Source organism: Telopea speciosissima, chromosome 11 (assembly GCF_018873765.1).
Source record: "Telopea speciosissima isolate NSW1024214 ecotype Mountain lineage chromosome 11, Tspe_v1, whole genome shotgun sequence".
Classification (NCBI taxonomy): Eukaryota; Viridiplantae; Streptophyta; class Magnoliopsida; order Proteales; family Proteaceae; genus Telopea; species Telopea speciosissima.
The window spans coordinates 50,098,672-50,121,130 of record NC_057926.1 but is presented as its reverse complement, the minus strand read 5'-3'; the positions used below and the strand labels follow the sequence as shown (position 1 = coordinate 50,121,130).

Genomic DNA, 22,459 nt, shown 5'->3' with positions numbered 1-22,459 from the left:
GGATCTTCAACTAAACCTCATCTCTGAGTCCTCATATCTGCTACTCATGGATATTTCAATCATCCGGATCAAATCCATCCACAATTAGTTTTGTAATATTTTTGTCTTTCCTTAGATATATTAATCTAAGTTTTTATTAATGCTGGACTCAACAAAACCTTATCTATAATTGTATTATGGATTGGCCAAGTTTGTGTTGATATGATTAAAATTTAGTTTTCAGATATTTTTGTACAGGTCAACATATTTAATGCTTTATACAGTGTCCTATGAAGATTTGTACAAAAAATGTCCTATAACAATTCTTTTATACATTCACCAATTTTTTTCAGTAGCTCGTATTACAATTCCTAACTTTTATATTTTTCCTCTTACGTTGTGCAGCTTTGTCAAAGCAGTTAACTAATCTATAGGTTTTAGATCCATGCAGCGATGAAACAATTAAATAATTAAGATGGACAGGGTCATATTTAATGAGAATCCATATACATTATCTTACTAATGCCAGGATATTTCCCCGATAAACAAGGTCATAAGATGATTGATTTCAGATCCATATACACATTCACTGCATGCTTGACATTGAAGAGAAAATGTTGCCAAGCATTTCCTCGAAAAACACCTGTAGATCAAAAGGTGAATTACTTATTCACTACTGTATGTGAAGCCTCAGCCCCCTTTCTAATGTGAACCATTTTTAAAATTTTAAACCTTCGTTGTTTAATGAAGAGGGCAGTTTGCTTGGGACACTCTGCTGCCTCGTCTAAACTTTGATTGATGATGACAAAGGTTTTCCTGGCATCATTTCATTAGAGCATATCTCATGAAAGAAGTATCTTTGAACTGTATCATCAGATTGCAAGTTGCATTGTCAAGACATAGATAGCAAAGGGACTTTCTAATCATTAAAGTTCAAGCATCCGTAAGACATTTTCTAGCATTTCTACAACTGTGAGTGTCTTCTCTAGTTCTTGTCCCTGATCTTTAATGGCTTCGACACCCATGGATAAATTGTATCTCAGTAGGAGATACATGACTAGCATTGCAGAGAAAACTGGCTCACAACTTATTTGCATAACATTGTGGGCTCTGTTTGGTTGCAAGGGAAGTGGGAAAGAGGAAGAAAAGTGGAAGGGGAACATTTGCATGTCATTGCAACCAAACAAAATCTACTAATGTAAGAGAGGGCATTGAATATCCTTAACGTACACCTTTCATTATTATTATTTTATATATGTATATATTTTTTTGGGAGTGTTTCCTAGCCTACAAAAGGTAGGAAACACCCAATGAATGAATATCCCCCGAAAGGAATCATTTCAGAGAACAGAGAGGTTTTTTGAGAGGAGAAAAAAAGACACAATTGTAGATATTAAGTTCAACTTCTCTTTTATTGGATAATTAGAAAAGCTTTGTTGAAGTATATAGCCATCTTATTTGACTGAGTCCAGTATCATATAAGGTTGACATGCTCTTTCTTAGGACCATATATAAGTCGCTAAATACATGGAACTGTGATTCTGTTGTCTGCAGGGCTTTCTCCATCCCTCATTCCCTCCTAGGATGAGACAACATATGGCATTAATTAATTAAATCGACAACATCATCACATCAGAGAAATCTCAGTTCAACCATTTGACATATTGAAGAAAATGGATACGAACACGAATTGAATACGGATTCTTTTATCATTAATGGTATATTATAAGTAATTAAACAAGAATTTAAATTAAACATATTGACATTTATGTAATTTCAGATATACACTTCAACATCAACCTTGGTGGAGTAATTTAGAACTTCATCTTCTTTTTCGAATTTATCTTCTCCAGGTCTCTGCTCAACGCAGACATTGAGATTGCAGTGCATGTCTCTTTAGACTCACGACGCCACTCTCCTGTCTCCACTAGGGATGTAAATGGATAGTTGAAAATCCATATTCAATTTTTGACCGTATCCTCTCTGAGAATCCATATTAGAAAAATAGATTTTTGGAAAATATCCAATTCCATTTGAAAGCTTATAGGATGCGAACATAGATACTGCTATATTTGATTCAAATTCGATCCATTTACATTCGTAATTATCCTTGGTTATTTGCTATTGGTCATGTGATAGATATATATATATTTTTTATGGAGGTGATCATGTGATAGACACTTAATCCAATAATGTGATGATATATGTTGTGGCCATGACTTTTGTATGTGGACCGAGTTTCCCTCCACTCACAGTGAGGCGGGAGAGGGTATCGGGAGGGTATTTTGGAACATGCTAAAACCTTAGGAGGGATTTGTGAATCCTAGGATGGTGGGTGAACAGTCCTCTACTGGTGGAGGAAAACTGTCCTTTGTTTGCCATTAAAAAAAAACTAAAAGAAGAAATATTAAATTGCATTATGATTTTTAGCTAGCAGCTTTTGTTTTAAGTATAGGAGGCAATTTTCCTTCACCTACAGTCCCTTGATTGAATGGTTAAGAACCTAGAATGGCGTGTAGTGGGTATCAGCTTATTAGGTAACTAAACAAGGGTATCAGCTTCGTGCTATAGGAGGCAGAACGTTTACGACCATTAATGTAGGAAAATATTTTCCTCAAGTATATAAGTTTGAAAATTAGGTATTGTGGTATTACCCATGTAGACATGAACAGCTTCATTCATAACACAAACTTTAGAAGCCAAAACAAAACAATTTCTTTTATAAAAGGAAGAGGGTTTCCACAAGAGTACTAATTCGGGCTCATGGAAAACCCAATATGAATCATCCAATAGGTTGGAGAGTTTTGGAGGACAGAGAGAGAGAGAGTGTCAGACCGTCATTTATGTGAGAGGACGTACCAAGGAATTTGCACGCGAATCTTTTGCCTTTTATAAAATTTACGGAAAATGACATATAGTCAATACTTACATAAGTCTTTTTTTTTTAAAAAAAAAAAAAACTCTCTGGAGTCATAATGTTCGACTATTTTTTTTTCCTTCAATTTCGTAGGTAAACAGTCCTAACAACTAACTCTATAATTACAGACTATTGCCAATGCACTAATTTCCTAAAAAGATTGTGAATATTTTACTTTGAAGAAGTTTACTTTGGATAAGAACATATACAACTTGTAAGCAGAGAGAGCCAACCAGCTTACGATGGTAACAACAACTTTTTACGTAATGAGTACCTTAATCAATTTCTAAATCTTTCATTAGAACATATAGTATTGCAACTTGAGACTTGCAAGTTGCAACCCTCTTCCTATAATTGTAGAAAATGAAAATCTAAGTTTATATCTTAAGTTGAATTAACTCCACATATCCGCAAATATCTCAAGTTGATGGATGTTGACACGATAGCTATAACACATTGGATCCAACTTGTAATCCTTGATCAGTTCTTTAATAAATGAGTAATGACAGAATTCTCAAACTCTATATATTTTAACAGCCACGTATTGTGTACTTGCTTTGTATTCTAAATTTTGTAGTGGTTCTGTAGACTCTCTCACTTATATTACTTTAAACCCTTGTTTTTTTGGATGTCTATGATACTTTAAACTATATTAAGTTCAGCCAAAATATATGTCACTTGTTTCTTTCTTTTGGTCAGTGAAGAAATCTATAGCTTGCCAATCTTGATCAATTCAAGGACATGAGTCATGGTGATTACTCTAAACATGGATGACTCCCCAACTCAAATGTTCAACTATGATGACTTCGACTAGATTACTTGATTTTAGGCAAATCTTGATCACTCTTTCATACAATGAGAGCAATAAAATGAAAACCCAATACATCTAAATAATGCTTTTCTTTTAACTTTTTGGAAGGAGTTTTATGTAGCTAAGAAGATGGTAAAAAATAAAAATAAAAATAAAAAATCAAAGGATTTATATCAATCTTGATCATTGAAAAAAATGATTATTTATTTTTAGGTTCTTCTAGGCATCACTATTCCTAGTGAATTTCAACACTTCATTATGTGTCACTTGGCAGTACATGAGTTATTCCATGTGATGGAGGATGTCACATATAGATCTCAATGGCCAAATGGCAGTAGATGGATTTTCTTTTCTGTTACTATGCCTAATAGAGTATAACACTTTACTATTTGCCACATGACAGTATATGGATTAAACCATGTGATAGAGGATCCAGCAGCCAAGCATCTTATTGCTACAATTTCAGTTTAAAATGAGTAGAGGAAGTAGCTAAATTTCAAAAGATGCCATTTTGTATTTTATATTCATCTTCATTTGATGCTAATTTTACTAAAACTTTGCATCAAATTCTAAGGATTTTTTTATTTATTTTTTATTTTGGACTAAAATTTGGCCATTGAGATGTATGTGTGGTCCTCTATCACATGAACTAATCAATGTACTGTCAAGTGGCAAATAGTGAAATTTTATACTTCACTTGGCATGGTGATGCCTAAAAGGATCCTAAAAATAAATTTTTTTTTAGTGATCAAGATTGATATAAATGTTTGTCAAAAAAAAAAAAAAAAAAAAAGATTGATATAAATCATTTTTTTTTAACCATCTCCTTAGCTATCATGCGAGGACAAATACGGGAGTAGCTATGAGCTATATGATAGGCCATTCCAAACAATTGCATAAACTCTATCGAAAATATTAAAAGAAAGGACTAAGTTTTCCTCCTCCCATGGAGGACGGTTCACCCCATCCAAGGGTTTTAATATGTTCCAAAATACTTGTCTGATACTCATTCATGAAAAGAGTCAAGATTGACTAAAATCAAGTGATCTAGTAGGAGTCATCATAGTTGAATATTTGACTTGGGGAGTCGGCTCAGGGAAGTCCAGGGAGAATACACATGGCAGCAGAGGATCAAAATCTGGCGATAGCTGGCCATGTGTATTCTCCCGGGAAGCATTATGTGTACACATCACTTTGAATTGTAAATGTCTGAACTTTTGGACTGAACAATTTTTAGACATTTTTAAATTCAACAAAGGGAAGGTAAGGAGTTGGACAACCTTTCCCAAAATGGAAAGTGGAAAATAAAATCACTGTACACTTTTCAAAAAGCAAATATGAAAAAGAGAGAAGCTTCTTAATCTTATCTTTTCTAATAACTTTACTTAACTCATAATATATTCCTGGTTGTCCTTTTTTTATTTTTATTGCAAAGACCCACAAAAAAAAAAGGGAGGGAGAGAGGGAGGGAGAATATACAAAAGGAGAAGTAGTTTTCTGTCTGTGAGTGTGATCTACGCTAACACTCCCCTGTGTTTATCTCTCTCCTCCTCAAAATAAGGGGGGTAGATGTGTCTTTTGGGGAGGAAAGAGATATACTCATGGGAGTATTGGCATAGGCCATACTCTTGGATATGAAACTTTCTCCTATACAAAAGATGTGGAACAAAGCCCGTAAAAATAAACGGTGAATCCTCACAAAATAGAAAATAACCAAACCAAGGAAATAAACAAAGGGAGAGTCAAGGGGCCGAGACCATTGGATATAAACACCTTAGGTCTGGGCATTTTAGACATTTCTAATGGCCTCGTTACCATTGAATATCACATTTTTACATTGGTTACTAATATCAAGCTTGACATCACTGACAACAAGAGGACTTGTTCTCATTTTGTCCTGAATTAAACTTTGAAGCTTGATCTGTTGAGCTTGCACTTGTCAAAATGGTCTGATAGCCCTTAAAATCTTTGACAAGAAGATCCTTTCAATTCCTTTTTAAGTTCTTAGAAACTCGGCCTCTGCTGTAAAAATTGCTTGGACGGGTCTATGATCAGACAACATTGATTCAACTCTACTGTATTGGTTCTGCTTCAATCCCTCCCCGAACCAAAGAATCCGATCGCACCTACAAATCACCTTTGCTCTTGAGTTTTTTTTTGGGTTAAAGATCAGCAAAAGAATATATTAAAAATAAATTACCGTACATGATTAGCGTCCAGGCATACCTAGACAAAAATAAAACTAATTGACTTGAATTCCACCTTTGGCATTGCCATCAGCAGAGAACAAGACAAACTATTTGAATTTATTTTATTTTATTTGAGGCAGAATTTATATCTTATGATCACTTACCATGCAGGAGCTCGCCTTTTTTCACTCTTTTTACCTCGAGCACACCCAAAATATACATTAGAATTGGGATAATATTTGTATGTGGGAGAAAATTGGATCATTCCTTCATGCCAACCTTCAAATACTTGTCCCTCCATGAGCTCCAACCTTAGCTTTATGTCGCATAAATAAAAATTTATGTTAATCTTAGAATAAAAATTATTGAGAGAAAATCTTAAATATTGAATCAATTTATTATATAAATTAAACTACCTGATCATTTTCTAATAATGAATTCCATTCTCTTTTCTCTACAAGAGATCGCGTCATTGGCTCAGGAAGGGATATTCTATAGTTCAAGTCGCCGAGGAAAATTATCCGACTGCATGGGGACCAGACATTATTAGCTAAAAAAAATTAATACTTCATAGAAAGTAAAATAATTTTTTTAATGAATAAATAAATATATTGAACTCCAAAGAAGGGAAAAAAAAAGAAACGAAACTAGTTTAATTATATAAAATTATTTATAATATACTTTTTTCCTTTTCTAATCATCTTATTCACTAATATATGAAAGGTGGCTAGTGAAATAATATAGTTATTATTAGATCACAACCACAAAGATTTCAACAACTACCAACTTTGAAGATGAGTTATTGGCCATTCACTCACAAAAACTATTATAAACTGTTTGTCTCAAAGCAACAATAACTACTATACTTTCTCTTTGAAGGGCAACCACTAATCTTTTAAATGATTATGTATGCATCACTTGCTTTCATAAATCAATTAGGGTATGTTTGGAAGCCAAGAAAAGAAAAAACATAAAAAGACAAAAATCATGATGAAACAATGATTTTTTTTTGTATTTATCTCTCTCCTCAAATTAAAATTTTTTTGAAAATTTTCTTTTCTTGGCTTCCAAACATAGCCTTAAAGGAATTAAAAAACAAAACAAGGGAAGGCAGTTGATGGAAACATGGACGTACTATATATCTAAACTAAAAATAGAACAATGAATGAAGCTTGTTTTATAATTTGAATGAATCGAAATATACTCATGATCTAGAATTGTTTGCGGCAAATCAAGAGATGGACCACGAGGAAATTTTGTTCTAGACAAAATTTCTGTTGCATTAGAGTTTCTATGCTTCTCATCTCCTTCTTTCCCTCCAGAAGCTAGATGACTACACACAAAGCAGAAGCTTGTTTCATGCAAAAAAAATCGAACAGAAACTGAACCCTGCACATGACAAAATAAAAGACTTAGAAAATTGTAAGCAAAGTTCTAAATCTCGATTTCAAGGCCGGTTTCTATGAGGCTCGGATCTCGTTTTAAGCTTTCGACACTTTGTTTTGACCCTGGGCCTCCCTAAGTTGAAACCCATAATCAGAACTTGGGGTTTCGACCATGGATTTCGTTTTGAGAAGACCTAAAACTGAAATAATTCGGAGATTTCGGCCATCAGTTTCGACTGAGATTTAGTTTCATGGTTGTAAGTACTAAATGGAAATTTTTTTTTTTACCCAAAAAAAAAAAAGAAAGGAATTTTTTGAATTACCTTATTTCCTAGGCAACCCATGATACCACAGCCAACACATGACACATTTGGATTGCTGATATATTCACGAAGATCACTTCTAATCCAAACTGATATAAATATTCCAACCATTTGCTTACTTATGATGCACTGAAAGTACCTTGGAACATTGATCTTCATCAAATTACCTTCCTTAACTGCATAAACTCTTTGTTTTTCCTCTACTTCAGATTCTTGTGTATTATCTGAAGAGGGTATTCCCTTGTTTAGAGCTTCTCTAATCAAAGAATTCCATTTCATGGAAATACTACTGTTTTCAGAGCCTAGAACATTCCCAGCACTAAGAGTTACAATTTCTTGAAACCTGAATGAAATAAAAAACATAATTAAGCATCTTCTAATACATGGGTTATTTATATAAACTTAATTTATTTTGATTACCCAAGAACGTAGATGTCACAAGGATTATTGTGTGTATCCAGTAGATCCTCCAAATCCAAATTCTCAGGTGGTTCAGCTCCTCCAATATTCCAAGTATTAACAAACAATCTGAATCAAATGATTTAGAAAACATATATATTAATAAGCAATAATTAAAATCTCTCATACTTCTTTAGTGGTAAAATTAGATAAGGCAATGAAAGCTTACTTGATTCATCCAAAAAAAATGAAAGCTTACTTGTATTTAAGTATATCTTCTTGATCAATGAAAGCTGTCTTTTTGAGGTTGAGAGATCCTTGATTATCTGATGAACTAATTGGAATTTCTAGTGAAGTCTCAGTATTGTTTGGAAAGTCTGCAACAAAATTGTTGCTACCCAATCCCTTCCTTAGGATCTTATTGACAACCAATCTAGGCCAGATGACCTTACAACCACAAAAATTTGAATTAATCACACAGAGAGAGAGAGAGAGAGAGAGAGAGAGAGAGAGAGAGAGAGAGAGAGGTACTTACTTCTCCTTGCCTTCCTTCCATGATCATTGTGCACTAATATGGAGTTAAAGAGAAAAAGAAGATGGCTTACAAGAGTAGATCAAGAGAGGTGCTGACTTCTCTTTGCTTTCCTTCCAAGATCATTGTGCATGCACTGATATGGAGTTCAAGAGGAAAGAATTGAAGATGGGTTATAGGAGGCCAAAAGATAAAAGGAGTAAAGAAAAAATAAATTTTGAAGGAGGGGTTGTGGCCTAGAGTAGGTCATCAAGAGGGAAGGGAAGGGGCAGGGTCCACAAAGCCTTGCATAAGCTAGCTCACATATTACATACAAGTTGTAAGGGGGAAAACAGGAAAAGGTGACATGGAGATCATGCAAGTGGGATTATATTAACTTAGAATTAATAACTGTCATTAAGGGAGAATAGAGATATTGAAACATGGGTCTCTCTCTAAGGTCTTGAATGTTTCTGTTTGTAGGGTGAAGGTTACAATTTGAAGATCTTTTCAAGGTGAGGCAGGTGGGTTGTTGTAGGTCCATATGGCTTAAAAAATTAAGAAATGACCTAAATACAAGACAACTTGTCCAATCAACTTGGTGACTTTGTGGCCATTAAAGTGTTGAAGCTTGGTGGGTAAGTATGGGAGCTAGTTCCAAGATAGGCTTGAGGGTGTCCGTCACATTCATGAGAGGACAATATTTGGTTGCTAAAAGATTAATGATTGAGTGATGGCTACAAACCGTATCTTATCCATGGAAACTTTTAATAGTGAACTTTTGGGTTCAGATTCAAGAAAGAATTTGGCGGCTTTGTTTTTCCAACAAGATTTTGTGGTGGTGATTGATTGATTGATTCTGAAACCACCCTTTTTGGAAGGAATGAAGGATGGTTCCTTGATTAATCTTTTGTGATATGTAGCCCACAGACAAATTAATTCATGCTTCCAGCCAGCCTAAACTTGAACTTCATGAGTCTTCAGGGCCCCAATGTTTCTAAGTAAATGATATGGACTGAATATGTATAAAATGAAACCTACAAAGATGATTTTATGTTAGGTACTCCATCCATACATCATATGCTTCGAAACTGATGGAACGTGTTGAGTCAAGTTCTTTAATTTATTTTATACTAGGTTGGCCTAATCTAGCGCCTATACACTAGAGTGGATCCCATTAGGCACATAACTGATCATCATGCTTCCACAGCCGTCATTCTCGGCGGCTCTCACTCTGGCAGTAGGTACCCATTTCCAAACAGTTCTACTTTGATCCAGGATTTTTGCCCGGAGGCAGGTAGCTCTCTCTTGATAGTTTTCACTCTACTCTAGGTAACCCTTTCTGTGACTTGAACCCGTGACGTGGTGCCCTACTTTGATACCAGATGGTACTAGTCCGATACGCCAAAAGCTCCAAAGCTGATGGAACGCGTTAAATCAAGCTCTTTAACCTATCCCATACTAGACTGGTCCAATCTAACACCTATACACTATAATGGGTTCCACTAGACACATAACATTTTGGTAAGATTGTTTATGTGTTCACGAGATTTGTTTTACTATCAATGGAGATGAGGGTTACAACCGCTCATTCTCATGCCTCTCAGAAATTGATTGCAAAAAAAACTTGTGCTACATTTATAGTGAAAATCTATACAGATAATTTACCCTATGGCTTCTTAACGACTCTTCAGAAAAACCCACTAATGCAAGTGATGGAATACAAGAGATCGTACCCCAACAAAGTCTAGATAGGCAAAATCTGTGGTGGCAATTCGGCATACGGTAGAAATACGGTAGAAGAGGACTGATGCCTCCAATTAAAATATAAGATACCGTATTTGACTTTTGTAATTTCAGTATATAATAGTATAGTTCAGTCGGTTTCATCTACCCTCACAAGCGTCATTGTCCAGGGGGTTTCACTCCTTTTGTCTTAAATATGAAAGAAGAGGAGAATTGGCATTAATTAATTGAAAGGATAATTAATCATATCATGAATCCACTGGTAATTGGAGCGTCACTATATCTCTTTCCATCTAAATTAAGGTCAGATTTGGTATGATCTCTATTTTAATTTCAGATTGATTTCATGAAATAGTCAACAAATAGACTTTTTGGTTAAAAAATTGAAATTGTTTTGATTGTATCCATATAAAATATTTCAAGAATAAAAACTATATTTGGTAGTTCAATTTCTGAGAATGGATACTCTATATTTCTTTGGGAAGGATGGTGGCGGTGGTGATAGTGGGAGGGGGGGGGGGGGCGGTGACAATGACGGGTAATAGTGGCGATGGGGTGGTGGTGGTAAAGGTGGCGGTGGGGTGGTGGTGGTGAGATCATTAGGAGAAAAAGAAGGGTGATGTTTAATTTTTAATATAAAATTACTACTTTGCCGATCAAATTAATCATGTGCTCATTAAAGAGAAAGAATGAAATCAGATGAAATAAAAATTCTAAAATAGCTCCTCAGCTATTGCAGAATTTTCATTCCACTTGATTTTTATTTCCCTAAAATTAGGTGCAAAATTCAAACCAAACAATTTACGAAATAAAAATCACCCCCCTGAAATTGAAATAGAAATCATACCAAATCAGGCCTAAGTGACTAGGCTTCCATAATTTGTTTCTACAACATTACCGAATATTACTTATATAAAGAGAACAAGAGGGGGGGGGAAATTAAAGGGGGTGAGGGTTGAATAGCATGCATCTTTCCACCTTAAGGGTGTCAAATCCTAGCCTGAACCGTTAAGACTGATCAAAACCGATCAAAAAAACCCGAGATCGAACCGAATCGATCCTTATTGGAATGGTTTTGGATTGAGGTATGACGGGACCAGTTGAAAACCAGACCGCACCAGACCGAGCGATAACAAACTAAAAATCGAACCGAATGAAACCGATAAAAAAATAATGAGTATAAGGTTATGAATAATTGAATTGATTTCAATATTAGTGAGCAAGTTTATGGTTGTAAGAGAAATTGTTATAAATCAATGAGTACGAGGTTATGAAAATAGGGAAATTGATTTGTAACAATGCTTGTTCCATTGATCTTCTTTTTAAGTGTGGAGCTAATAAAATATTTTATGTTGTTGAAAAGAGAAAGAGAAGAAAATAGGCACAAACTGAATCCAACTTGTTTAAAAAACACCCGGTACCGAACCGAATCCAAACCTCTATCAACCCGTTATCATAAACCAAATCGCACCGAAACCGAAACCGAGCCGAAACCGAAAAGTCCTTATTGGTTCGGTTTCGATTTCCCTAAAAGCCACACCGAAACCAAAAAACCGGACCGAACCCAAACCCGAACCAACCGATTGACACCCCTATTTCCACCACATGCTATTAGTATTTGGATAATGTTTTTTCCTTATTATTTGAACTTAATGCCTTTTTGTAGCCCTGTGATAAAGGGAAAAAGATCTCTACTTCGTGGTGTTTCCTACGCCCTCTCATAGGGCACCGTAAGATGATACCTCTGCCCCCTAGGTAGATACCCATACGTGCTCACCCATTAGCCGAGACGCTTGTTTAGAGACCATGCAATCAAGTAGAGATCTCTTGTCTGGTGATAAATTACAAGTTTTCACTTTTCACTTATCCAACTTGTTCTCTAAGTTCCTAGTTCTCCATTACAAATTTGATCTCCATTATAAATTTGACATGTGATCATGGTTCATGATCTCGGTATCGATTGGTTCGGATCGGCCGATACGGATTAGGATCGCCCAAACTTGGACAGATATGATACTTTTGTCCTTGTTTTCTTATTAAAAAAAAATAATTTTTTTAAATTTTTACCCCTGTCCATACAGCTGGACCGGATTGGTATCGGAATCGGTCTTGGCCGATACTGATTCGATCCGGCCAACATCTGCCGATCCGATCCGATACCTCAAACCATGCATGTGATATATCAAAAGAGTTTTTCATCTATACAACAGGTAAAATGCAAAATGATCTTGTTCATGTGACAGCAATATTGTTATGGGCATGTGGAAATTGCTTCAACTAAACAATTATGATTCTCTTTCCATAAATAAAGTATGCACCCATTTAATTTTAAATTAGTAGATACATAGTAGCCTATTCGAAAGGCTCTTAGGTGGTTCATCTGAATTTCCATGTAGCAAATATTTTATGTGAAATGGTTTTCCAAAGGAAATTGTCATTTTCAGTGATTTTGAACTAAAAAATGAAAAGATAATAGTTTAACAAAATATGAACCATCTAATAAAATTCCAATTTTGGAGTCACAAAGTTGAGTTCAAATCTAGTTCTCTAAATGAAATCTCTTTCTCAGGATTGATCATTTTATATCAACTAGATGGAATAGACTTTTCTTAGGAGACCCATTTCAAGCTTTTTCTCTTAAACGAATCAGTCTTTTTCCTCTTTTTTCATTTTTTTTGGCTCTTTATGTCATTTCCCTTATATGAATTCTTCCATTCAATTTAGGGGGTTTTTTTTTTTTTGCCCTTTTTCATATCAGTCCTTTTCCTCTTTTTCATTTTTCCTTTTTGCCCTTTATGTAGTAGTCCCTGAGGAACTTTGGATTTTCCCAACCTGTTTGTTTTAGGTAAGCTTTCGGATTAAATAAATGTCTGACTTTTTCTTTCAACTTAAAATTAAAGGTTGAAAGAAGCTGATCGATGACATGGTTTGTAGATGGGGACTTGGTGAATAGCAGTTGATCTCTCTTTTTCTTCTTCTTTCTTTTTTAAAAAAGTATTAAAGAAGAAAAAAAAAAAGAAAAAAAAGAAAAAAGAAAAATGCCAGGACTACAACAGACAAGGGTTTATAAATTAAGAGCTCTAATTTCTTGTTATAAAGATTAAATATATAATCTAATTTTTGATATCTGAAAACTGATGCACTCTTTTAATCATGTTAAATACGTACCAAGAATTGCAAATAAAACTGCTTATGTACCATTCCTTTTAGGAAAATTTACAAAACGAATAGGTTTGACTTTGTTTTACACTTATTTTTTTTGTAAATCCTTTTGTTTTGTAATACTTTTGTAGAGAAAGAGAATACTACCTAGTCATATGCAGAGAATCGTTATCCCCTCTAATTCGCTGTCCTCTCCAATTCCTCACATAGAAGCAAAAATGACCAACCTACCCCCTGCCCGAACACACTACCCAAGGTGGGGTTGGGTGGACATTTTCGCTCCTATGTGAGGAATTGGAAAAAATTGGAGTGGGCAGCGAATTAGAGGTGATAATTATTCCATATGCAGTGCGCGACCCCTGTGCCTAGACACAGGGCAGCATAAAATGACCGACACACTCCCATAGAAAGGTGGAAATTTCTGAGGACGCAGCGGTCATTTCAAGCGGCCCAATATCTGAGTGTAGGCCGGGGCTGTGCACCGTACACAACCTAGTAGCGATCTTTCTCCCTATTTTGTAATTATAGTTTTCAAATATAATCTTTTTTTATCTTTTCAAATCAGAGAAATTTGGTTACAAAGTAAAGTATAATTTAGACATTGATTTGATTTCACTTTCCTTCTCTTTATTTTCCCAGGAACCAATGGAGCCAAAGTGTACCAAACTATGAGAATGCTGCAAGATTCTGCTTCTCCTCCAAATCTTGTTAGTGCTTGAAGAATATGTTTTCTATCAATCCTCCATAATCCTGATTTGATGATGTGAGATTCAACTTAGAATCTAAATATAAACACAAATTAAGGGGAACCAACCAGGCAGTAGAACTTTTAATGTATTTCCTTCCAAATAATTGAAGGGTCCTTTGGTGATGACTTTGTTGTTCTTTACAAAGCTGCAAATTGTACAATAGAATGCTGATGATTATACAAAACCAAGATGGGTTTCTGAGTTTCAGAATTTTATAATCTTTCTTTACATTTAAAACAAACAATAGAAGGTAGGTTTGTGAAAGAATTTATATTAAATTTCATATGGCTAAAGAGTCATTCTAATATTCTATTATGATAATTAATAACTACATGTGGGTGCATGCCCATTTCTTTTATTTGTTGTTTTCTTGATGCAGAGAGAAAGGATTTTTGGGACCGCTAAAGTCTCAATAGCCTCCTCTTAAACAGATTCAGGTCACAGTGAAGAGTGATAAAATAAGATATCATTTCAAAGAATTGAACTTCTATCTTGTTATCTTCTTCTTGTTCAGGACAAATAACAAGTGGATATATACTAAAAAGCAATAATACAATGTTACTGATTTCCTGGATATGTGTGGTACTCAATGAGGTATAAGAGACACCACTCTACAGTGTATTTTTGAAGAACTGTATAAATTTGTAATAGATTCTTTAACAGAACTCTTGGATTTTAATGTTTCTATTGCACTTCCAACTATTAAATTGTTAATATATATATATATACCAAGAGTGGTCTATTTTGTAAGTGCAACTTGAAACCTACTACAAGTGTAAATTTCCCACTTGTCAATAAACTGTGCTATGATCAAATATTGAAGTGGAAATATCACTACTTCCCCTTGCAACCAAGTTGCTTCAATGATCTCTCTCTCTCCCCCTCCGGCTATGATGTATGGTGTGACATCTAAGAGATGGCATAGTATCGGTTCGCTTAGGAGATCGTTGAGGTATCCCCACTAAGAGATGCCTTAATAACAAGGGGTTTGGGAGATAAATGAAAGAGTGCAAATTTAATCCCACATCGGTTAAGGAGAGAGATTGTGAGTTATTGATAAAGAATAGTTTCCTCTACTTGATATAACATGTTTTAAAGTCTTGAGGCCCATTGGATTAAAACGGACAATTTCATGTCAAGAGACGAGCTGAGAAACTATGAAGGATAGAAAAAATAATGATTATATTAGGGCTGATTTCAAAATAGCTCCGATATTCAAACTTTTGTTGATCTTTCATCTCCCTATTTCCTTCTCGGGGCATTTGTATAGCTTTTGCTTTCTTTGTAAATAAGTTTTTCATTCACCAAAACAAATGTTATATTCATCCTTCCCTATTGTTGAAATCATTTTCCTCCAACTTTAGACTTTTATCAACTCTTGCTCTCAAAATTATATATTTTTTTTGTCTTAGCCTGAGAAACAAAAACTGAAAAAGAAGATAAAAGACAATTTTTACAAAGGTCATATACATTTGGAAACCTAGCTCCTTTGGAAAATCTGGCCTAAAACTAGGCCTGTAAACGGATCGGATTCGGCTTGGATACGGATCGGATGTAATTGGATTCGGATATTTCCTGGTCGAATACAGATACCTCTAAACGGATTCGGATGGATTCAGATGCGGATCGAATTCGGATTTTCGACCATCTGTTTACACCTCTGCCTTGTGTAACCCGAACCTTCCTCCCCCTAGTGGATACAATTCACTCTCAATCCATAGTTTTAGATTATGATTCTCTTCTCCTCATATTCTAGAACCTGTTGAATCTTCAAAAACCCTCAAGATCATTATTTACTTAATTTTTTATAATTAAATATTCGGATTCAGATTTTTATCGAAGTATTCGGATTTTTTTCCGGATCCTAATTGAATACGGATGCCCCTAAACGGATACGGATGCGGATCAAATTCAAAATTTTCGATTATCCATTTACAGCCCCCTACCTAAAACCTTTTAAAGAGTAACTAGAAATTTCATTACCTCTCCCACACCTCACCTCTAATGAAGTGTTAGTTTAAGTGTTAATGGTGCCTACTTTATAACCAATGAGGTTATAGAAGAAATATATTGAGCACTACCAAACACCTCAACTACAAAAGCCTTTCTCGGTGGATTTATTAGTACTAGTAATAGTAATAGCAACAGCAACAGCAACAACAGTATCAACGGGGGTCCATAGCTCAGTGGTAGAGCATTTGACTGCAGATCAAGAGGTCACCGGTTCGAACCCGGTTGGGCCCTATTAAATATTTCAATATGAAGTGGACGTGCCGGAGTGGTTATCGGGCATGACTAGAAATCATGTGGGCTCTGCCCGCGCAGGTTCGAATCCTGCCGTTCACGTATTTCCTTACTTTGTGATTTTCGCTTTTGCGTTTTAAAGTTTAAACTTAACCTAGCTAGCTAGTATTTGATTCACAATATTATTTTTATGCTTTAGACATCTACAGGAAGATCTGAGCACCCCAGTTTAGTAGATTTTTTTTTTGGTAAGGTTCCAGTTTAGTAGATTATTAACTGGAAATCCTGAAAAGGGGGATATTTACTTCAACAAAATAGCGAAAATGTTCAGTACCCAGGTCTTGGATGGTTTCAGAGGTGTGTGTCGCAATTTGGATTCTCTTTTCACTTTTGAATTTGCTTATGGGATCGGATGGAATTATGATCTGGCTGCTGAAGCTATTGCCGCTAAATCTGCTATGATCCTTGCTATCACCCTGAACCTCAACAAAATTATCATTGAGAGCGACAACCTGTTAATCAAGCAACTCCTGAGCAGATCTTCGAACGCAATTCCTTGGAGGATCGCTCCCATTTTGAATGACTGTTTCAATATGCTTCACATGTTTGAGGACATCAGATTCAGCCATGTCCTAAGGGAAGGAAATGCTGTGGCGGATTCACTTGTGTCATTTGCGTCTACTACACAAGATTCCAACTTTTGGTTTTCCCCTCCCCCTTCTATCTCCCCCTTACTGTATGCTGACTCTTTTGGAACTTTGTTCCTTCGTCAATAATTTCTTTTTATCAAAAAATAAAAAATATGAATGATTCTTGAATATTTGTAAAATAAAAATTTTTAACTAACTAAAATGAGACATGTTGATTACTAATAATATTAAAAAAGGGCGTACCCAGTGCATAAGGCTCCTGCCATTGTGAAGTCTAAGAAGGGTCATAATGTACGCAGTCTTACTTCTATTTTCGCAAAGAGATTGTTTCCAGACTCAAACCCGTGACCACTTGGTCACATTGGAGCAACATTACCGTTGCACCAAAGCCCGCCCTCAATTACTAATAGTATCAAGTTAACCAAGAAATCAAACTTTCATAAAAAATTAAAAAAAAAAAAAAACTACAATTTTGGCTAGTGTTCAAACACTAATCAGAGAGGGCACTGTAGCTTACGTGTGAGACAGTCTTACCCAATTCCACTCCTTGGCTCCAAGCTCTTTGCAACTTGGACTCTACTTGGACTCCTCAACTGTATGCGTGTATCACATTCTTCTATCCAATAAAGATAACCTTCACCAAAAAAAAAAATGTAGTTTAAGCTTAAGCACTAATTGTAGAATGTAGGGGAGCACTCTTCGTGCTCAATCTTTCAAATTTATAGTTGATTTGACAATAGCTTCAATACTTAATTTGGAGTTGATCTTTCTTCTCCCTATTTTCTTCTTGGATAATTTGTATAGCTTTTGCTTTCTTTGTAAATAAGTTTCAGTCTTGTACATTTGGAAACCTAGCTCCTTTGGGAAATCAGGCCTAAAACTTTTAAAGAGTAACTAGAAATTCCAAGTAGTGTTAGTTTTAGTGTTAATGGTGCCTACTTTATATCCAATGAGGTTATAGAAGGAACATATTTAGCACTACAAAACACCTCAACTACAATTTGGCTCTTCTCTAGCCGTGGCGGGAGCTGGAAGGTCCAGCCCAACAAAACAAAGGTGGTTTTGGTCATTTCACAGGAGGGATCCACGGACATTTCAGAAGTGGGACCCAAGTGGGACCCCTATTAAAAGACCAACACCTCTGTTTTAGAGACCACTCTTCGTGCTCCATCCATTAATAATCTTTCAAATTTAGAGTTGATTTGACAATAGCTCCGATACTTAATTTGGAGTTGATCTTTCCTCGTCCTATTTCCATCTTGGGTCATTTGTATAGCTTTTGCTTTCTTTGTAAATAATTTTGGTTTTGTATATTTGGAAACCAAGCTCTTTTGGGAAATCTGACCTAAAACCTTTTAAAGAGTAACTAGAAATTCCGAGTATAGTTAATTTTAGTGTTAATGGTGCCTACTACCTACTTTATAGCCAATGAGATTCTAGAAGGAATATATTTAACACTACAAAACACCTCAACTACAATTTGGCTCTCCTCCAGTAGTGGCGTGGAGTTGGAGGGTCCAACCCAATAAAACAAGGATGGTTTTGGTCATTTCATAGGTGGGACCCTTATTAAATGACCAACCCCCCTTATTTCTAGGTGTTTTTGTTGGACTGGACCTTCTAGCTCCCGCCATGGCAGAGCCAAATCCCCTCAACTAGCATCTCAATTAAGTCTTATAGAGTACCAATCACGGTACTATCAATATGTGACATAACATAAAAATCAAAACATAACCAAGAGCCTTTCTCGGTGGATTTATTAGTACTAGTAGAAGCAACAGCAACACCAATATCAATGGGGTCATAGCTCAGTGGTAGAGCATTTGACTGCAGTTCAAGAGGTCGCCGGTTCGAACCCGGTTGGGCCCTGTTAAATATTTAAATTAAAGTGGACGTGCCGGAGTGGTTATCGGGCATGACTAGAAATCATGTGGGCTCTGCCCGCGCAGGTTCGAATCCTGCCGTTCACGCTTTTTCCACCCTTTGTGATTTTCGCTTTTGCGTTTTGACTTTTGAGAATATCCATCCCCTCGAAACCTCTCCTCCATTTCCCCCTCTACGATTTTACCAACGGCCCTTGTGGGCCCATTCTCGTTTGTCCATTCCCTCTCTGACCCAGCCCTCCACCCTTTCCTTTTGTGGCTGACCCAGCTTGGTCTATTGGACCAGGTCACTCTTGCCTCTCGGTCCATTTGGGTCTTAACTCCAATTGTGGGTTCAACCCCCATGCAAATCAGCCTATTTACCCCCGGGTCGTCTCTTCTAGTTTTTTGACATCGTAATCCCAGTTCCCCTCCTTTCCCTAACAAACGTCCCTATATTACCTACTCTATGCCTGGCCCAGAGGAAAATTCGCTTCTTAACTTGAATATCAGAAATCTTGCTCTCTATAGCAAGGTTAGAGACCCAGGACAGAGAACCTTTGTTGAGTCTGATTTGATCGTAGTTGGATAGCCAAGTTTCTATTTTTTTTCTCCTTTTAGTGAGCAATTTTTGTTTGGGCTCTTGCCTTTTTGTCTTGCCCTTGCCTTTTGGTAGGGCTTAGTAAAGATTTGATACATTAAGGTTCAAGACTTGAAGTAATTAAGTGAAGTAGTACCTAACTCTAGAGCTAAAACACAAACAAATGAGCTCAGAAGCTACGACATTAACCACTAGTGAGTAGTGAATAAGTAGAGATGAGTTAATATGATGGACAAAAACACTGCAATTAGATGGTTGGAATGCATTAAGTCAACCAACTAATCACATTATTTGGATACTAAAACACGTTACTTATTGTGCCCTACAATGAATCAAGCCAACAATATCTTATGGTTCCGGACAATGTTCCTTCATGGTAGGAAGTCACTACCTAATCCTACCCCGGCCCGGATTGGATTGACAAAACATATTTATAATAATCCAATCTCTATATCAATTTTTTTAAACCTAACCTAGCTAGCTTTAATAATAATATGCTCTAGAGGAAGTTCTAAGCACCCCAGTTTACTAGAGTATTAACAAGAAATCCTGAAAAGGGGGATATTTACTTTAATAAAATAGCCAAAATGTTCATAAACAAAGCCTAAGGTTATTGCACTTGAATATTTGTGAAAAAAAATAAAATTAACTGACTAAAATGAGACCTGTTGATTACTAATAATATAAAAAAAGGGCGTAACTAGTGCATGAGGCTCCCACCACTACGAGGTCTGGGGAGGGTCATAATGTACACAGCCACCCCTGCTTTCACAGAGAAGCTGTTTCTAGAGTTGAACCCGTGACCACTTTGTCACAAAGGAGCAACCTTACCGTTGCACCAAAGCCCACCCTCATTTACTAATAATATCAAGTTAACCAAAATTCAAATTTTCATAAAAAAAAAAACACTATAATTGTGGCAAGTGTTCAAACACTAATCAAAGAGAGTACTGTAGTTTAAGCTCACAATTACAGAGATTACACTAAAATGCTCAAGCACTAATTGTAGAATATAGGGGACCACTATTCGTGCTCCATCCATTAGTAATCTTTCAAATTTATAGTTTCTGAGTGGTTCTCTAGTGGTAGGAGTAGAATTTATTTGTTTAAATTGAAGGGAATAGAGAAAAAGGAAACAAAAAAAGCACTTATTAAAAGATGAAAACTAATTCAATTTGAGAATGGTTAGAAGTTAAACAATTTCTTATCATTATAACCTATTTTCTATTGGTACTTTTGCATTGGACACTGTAATGTGAAAAGGTACAGAACAGGACCTTATGGGATTTGGTGTGGGAACCAACTTAAATGACATGTTTCACACTCTAAAGCTAACTGGAGCATGAGGGATATTATCAAATTATGACTAAGTATGGATGTTAATATCAATTCAAACCTAATAGTTCACAGCTAGTTTGCACAAAAGAACAACAAATATTTCTCATTTTTAATTTGGTTTTGTTTTTAATTAGGCTTTATCTGGAGGGTGTTCCTGTCCTATTTAAGCTGAGTGCTTAATAATTAAGATAGGATCTAGCTTTAATTATCATGTTAGATTCCAAACACTACAGGAAATTCCCATGGTTCACTAGAGTTGAAGTGCTACAAATTTATCTACTTCCAACTCATATTGATCAATGTAGTTGGTTCTGGGAGATTTAAAGATAAAGGTAGATAATTGTCGTATGTAAATTCTCTACACCTAATTCAGCATAAAATTAGATAACCTTTTGCAATTTGGACCTCAAAGATCATGTCAAAACCCTAAGAAGTCATGATTACTTGAGCTTAATCAACCTCATTTTGTTGGGTTTGGTGTCTTTTATGTTGACCGGTTGATGGGTTTGGTTCAATGGTTCGATATATTGGATTATCCATTAGGGTCTTCTAATGAGGAAAGTGAAGAGACACCAAGCTAGAGAGAGTGGAAGGGTTGGAATCTTCCAAAAGGTGAAGTCTTTCAAAAGAGGAAGAGAAGTCCTATAGAAGGAGAGAAGTGTCTACCAAGAGGAGAGGGGTAGTGAAAATCCAAGTAGTGAAAAGCCAAAATGTGAGGAATGGGGATAAGAGAAGGATGTCCAAGGGAGCTTGGGTTTGAGAATCAAAACACAAAGGTCATACCATTTCTCTCTTGATTCTTAGTTGAAGATTAGCTCTCATTCCATGGACATAGATGGTTTTACAGAACCACGTATTCGAGTATGTGCATATTTTATTATTCGTGCTCATTGTTCCTGTACCTATGTTTTTATATGCCATACACAATTTTGTGTATTAAACCCTGTTGTTCCGTGGAATTTTTGACTTTTCATGAGGGCAAGGTGGTCATTTCCACAAGACAGGGTAGTTTCTGTGTCTAGGCATGGGAGCCACGCTAGGCACCTAACCGATTAGCGTTCTCTCGCCCATTAATATAATAATACAATAACAATATGGCCAGGTACTCTCTCTCTCATATGAATATATTAATATATTGATATTAATTATCTTTACCATTTGGGCCTGTAAAGGGGCCTTCAAGCTTCCATCGGTAATTCAGGTAAAAATAATAAACTCTTAGGTGGATATGGGCCAAATAAGTGAATAACATAAAAAGAGTTCTTAAGGTTCCCCTTGGTCACCATGTCTACAGATTCACGATGTCGTGAATCGTGATTGATATGGAATTCCAAATTGCAGTCAGACATTGATGCGAGTGTATCATTAGATTTGAATTTGCAACTTCAAGAACAGATTTTCCAGATTCCAATGGTGACATTGCTTGGAAATCAAATATAAAATTTTAATTGTTAAGAAAACTAATCAACCAGTGAAGTCGATTTTCCCGCTTAAATCATTATCATTAATTAATTAATTAATTAAGTGTTTGTGTCTACCACATACAAGGCAGAAATTGCAAACTAATCATATATACAACGTTAACCACCTTGA

The 22,459-nt window shown here is 35.7% G+C and overlaps 1 protein-coding gene, 4 non-coding genes and 1 pseudogene across 5 annotated transcripts; 5 read left to right on the top strand and 1 right to left on the bottom strand.

Moving 5' to 3' along the window:
- Positions 1 to 5,646: 5,646 nt before the first annotated feature.
- On the bottom strand, positions 5,647 to 8,594 carry LOC122645285 (annotated as a pseudogene).
- Positions 8,595 to 16,343: 7,749 nt separating this feature from the next.
- Positions 16,344 to 16,415, top strand: TRNAC-GCA. Its single transcript has one exon. It is a non-coding gene; the product is annotated as a tRNA-Cys (tRNA).
- A 20-nt stretch (positions 16,416 to 16,435) lies between these two features.
- On the top strand, positions 16,436 to 16,517 carry TRNAS-AGA. The gene has a single exon. It is a non-coding gene; the product is annotated as a tRNA-Ser (tRNA).
- A 221-nt stretch (positions 16,518 to 16,738) lies between these two features.
- On the top strand, positions 16,739 to 17,191 carry LOC122645284. The gene has a single exon (XM_043838607.1). The coding sequence runs from the start codon at positions 16,739 to 16,741 to the stop codon at positions 17,189 to 17,191; it is 453 nt and encodes a 150-aa protein (XP_043694542.1).
- Positions 17,192 to 18,862: 1,671 nt separating this feature from the next.
- TRNAC-GCA lies at positions 18,863 to 18,934 on the top strand. Its single transcript has one exon. It is a non-coding gene; the product is annotated as a tRNA-Cys (tRNA).
- Positions 18,935 to 18,953: 19 nt separating this feature from the next.
- Positions 18,954 to 19,035, top strand: TRNAS-AGA. The gene has a single exon. It is a non-coding gene; the product is annotated as a tRNA-Ser (tRNA).
- The last annotated feature ends 3,424 nt before the right edge of the window (positions 19,036 to 22,459 follow it).

Bases quoted from the DNA above. Each gene is read 5' to 3' on its own strand.
- LOC122645284 (XM_043838607.1), top strand. From the start codon at position 16,739: ATGTTCAGTACCCAGGTCTTGGATGGTTTCAGAGGTGTGTGTCGCAAT.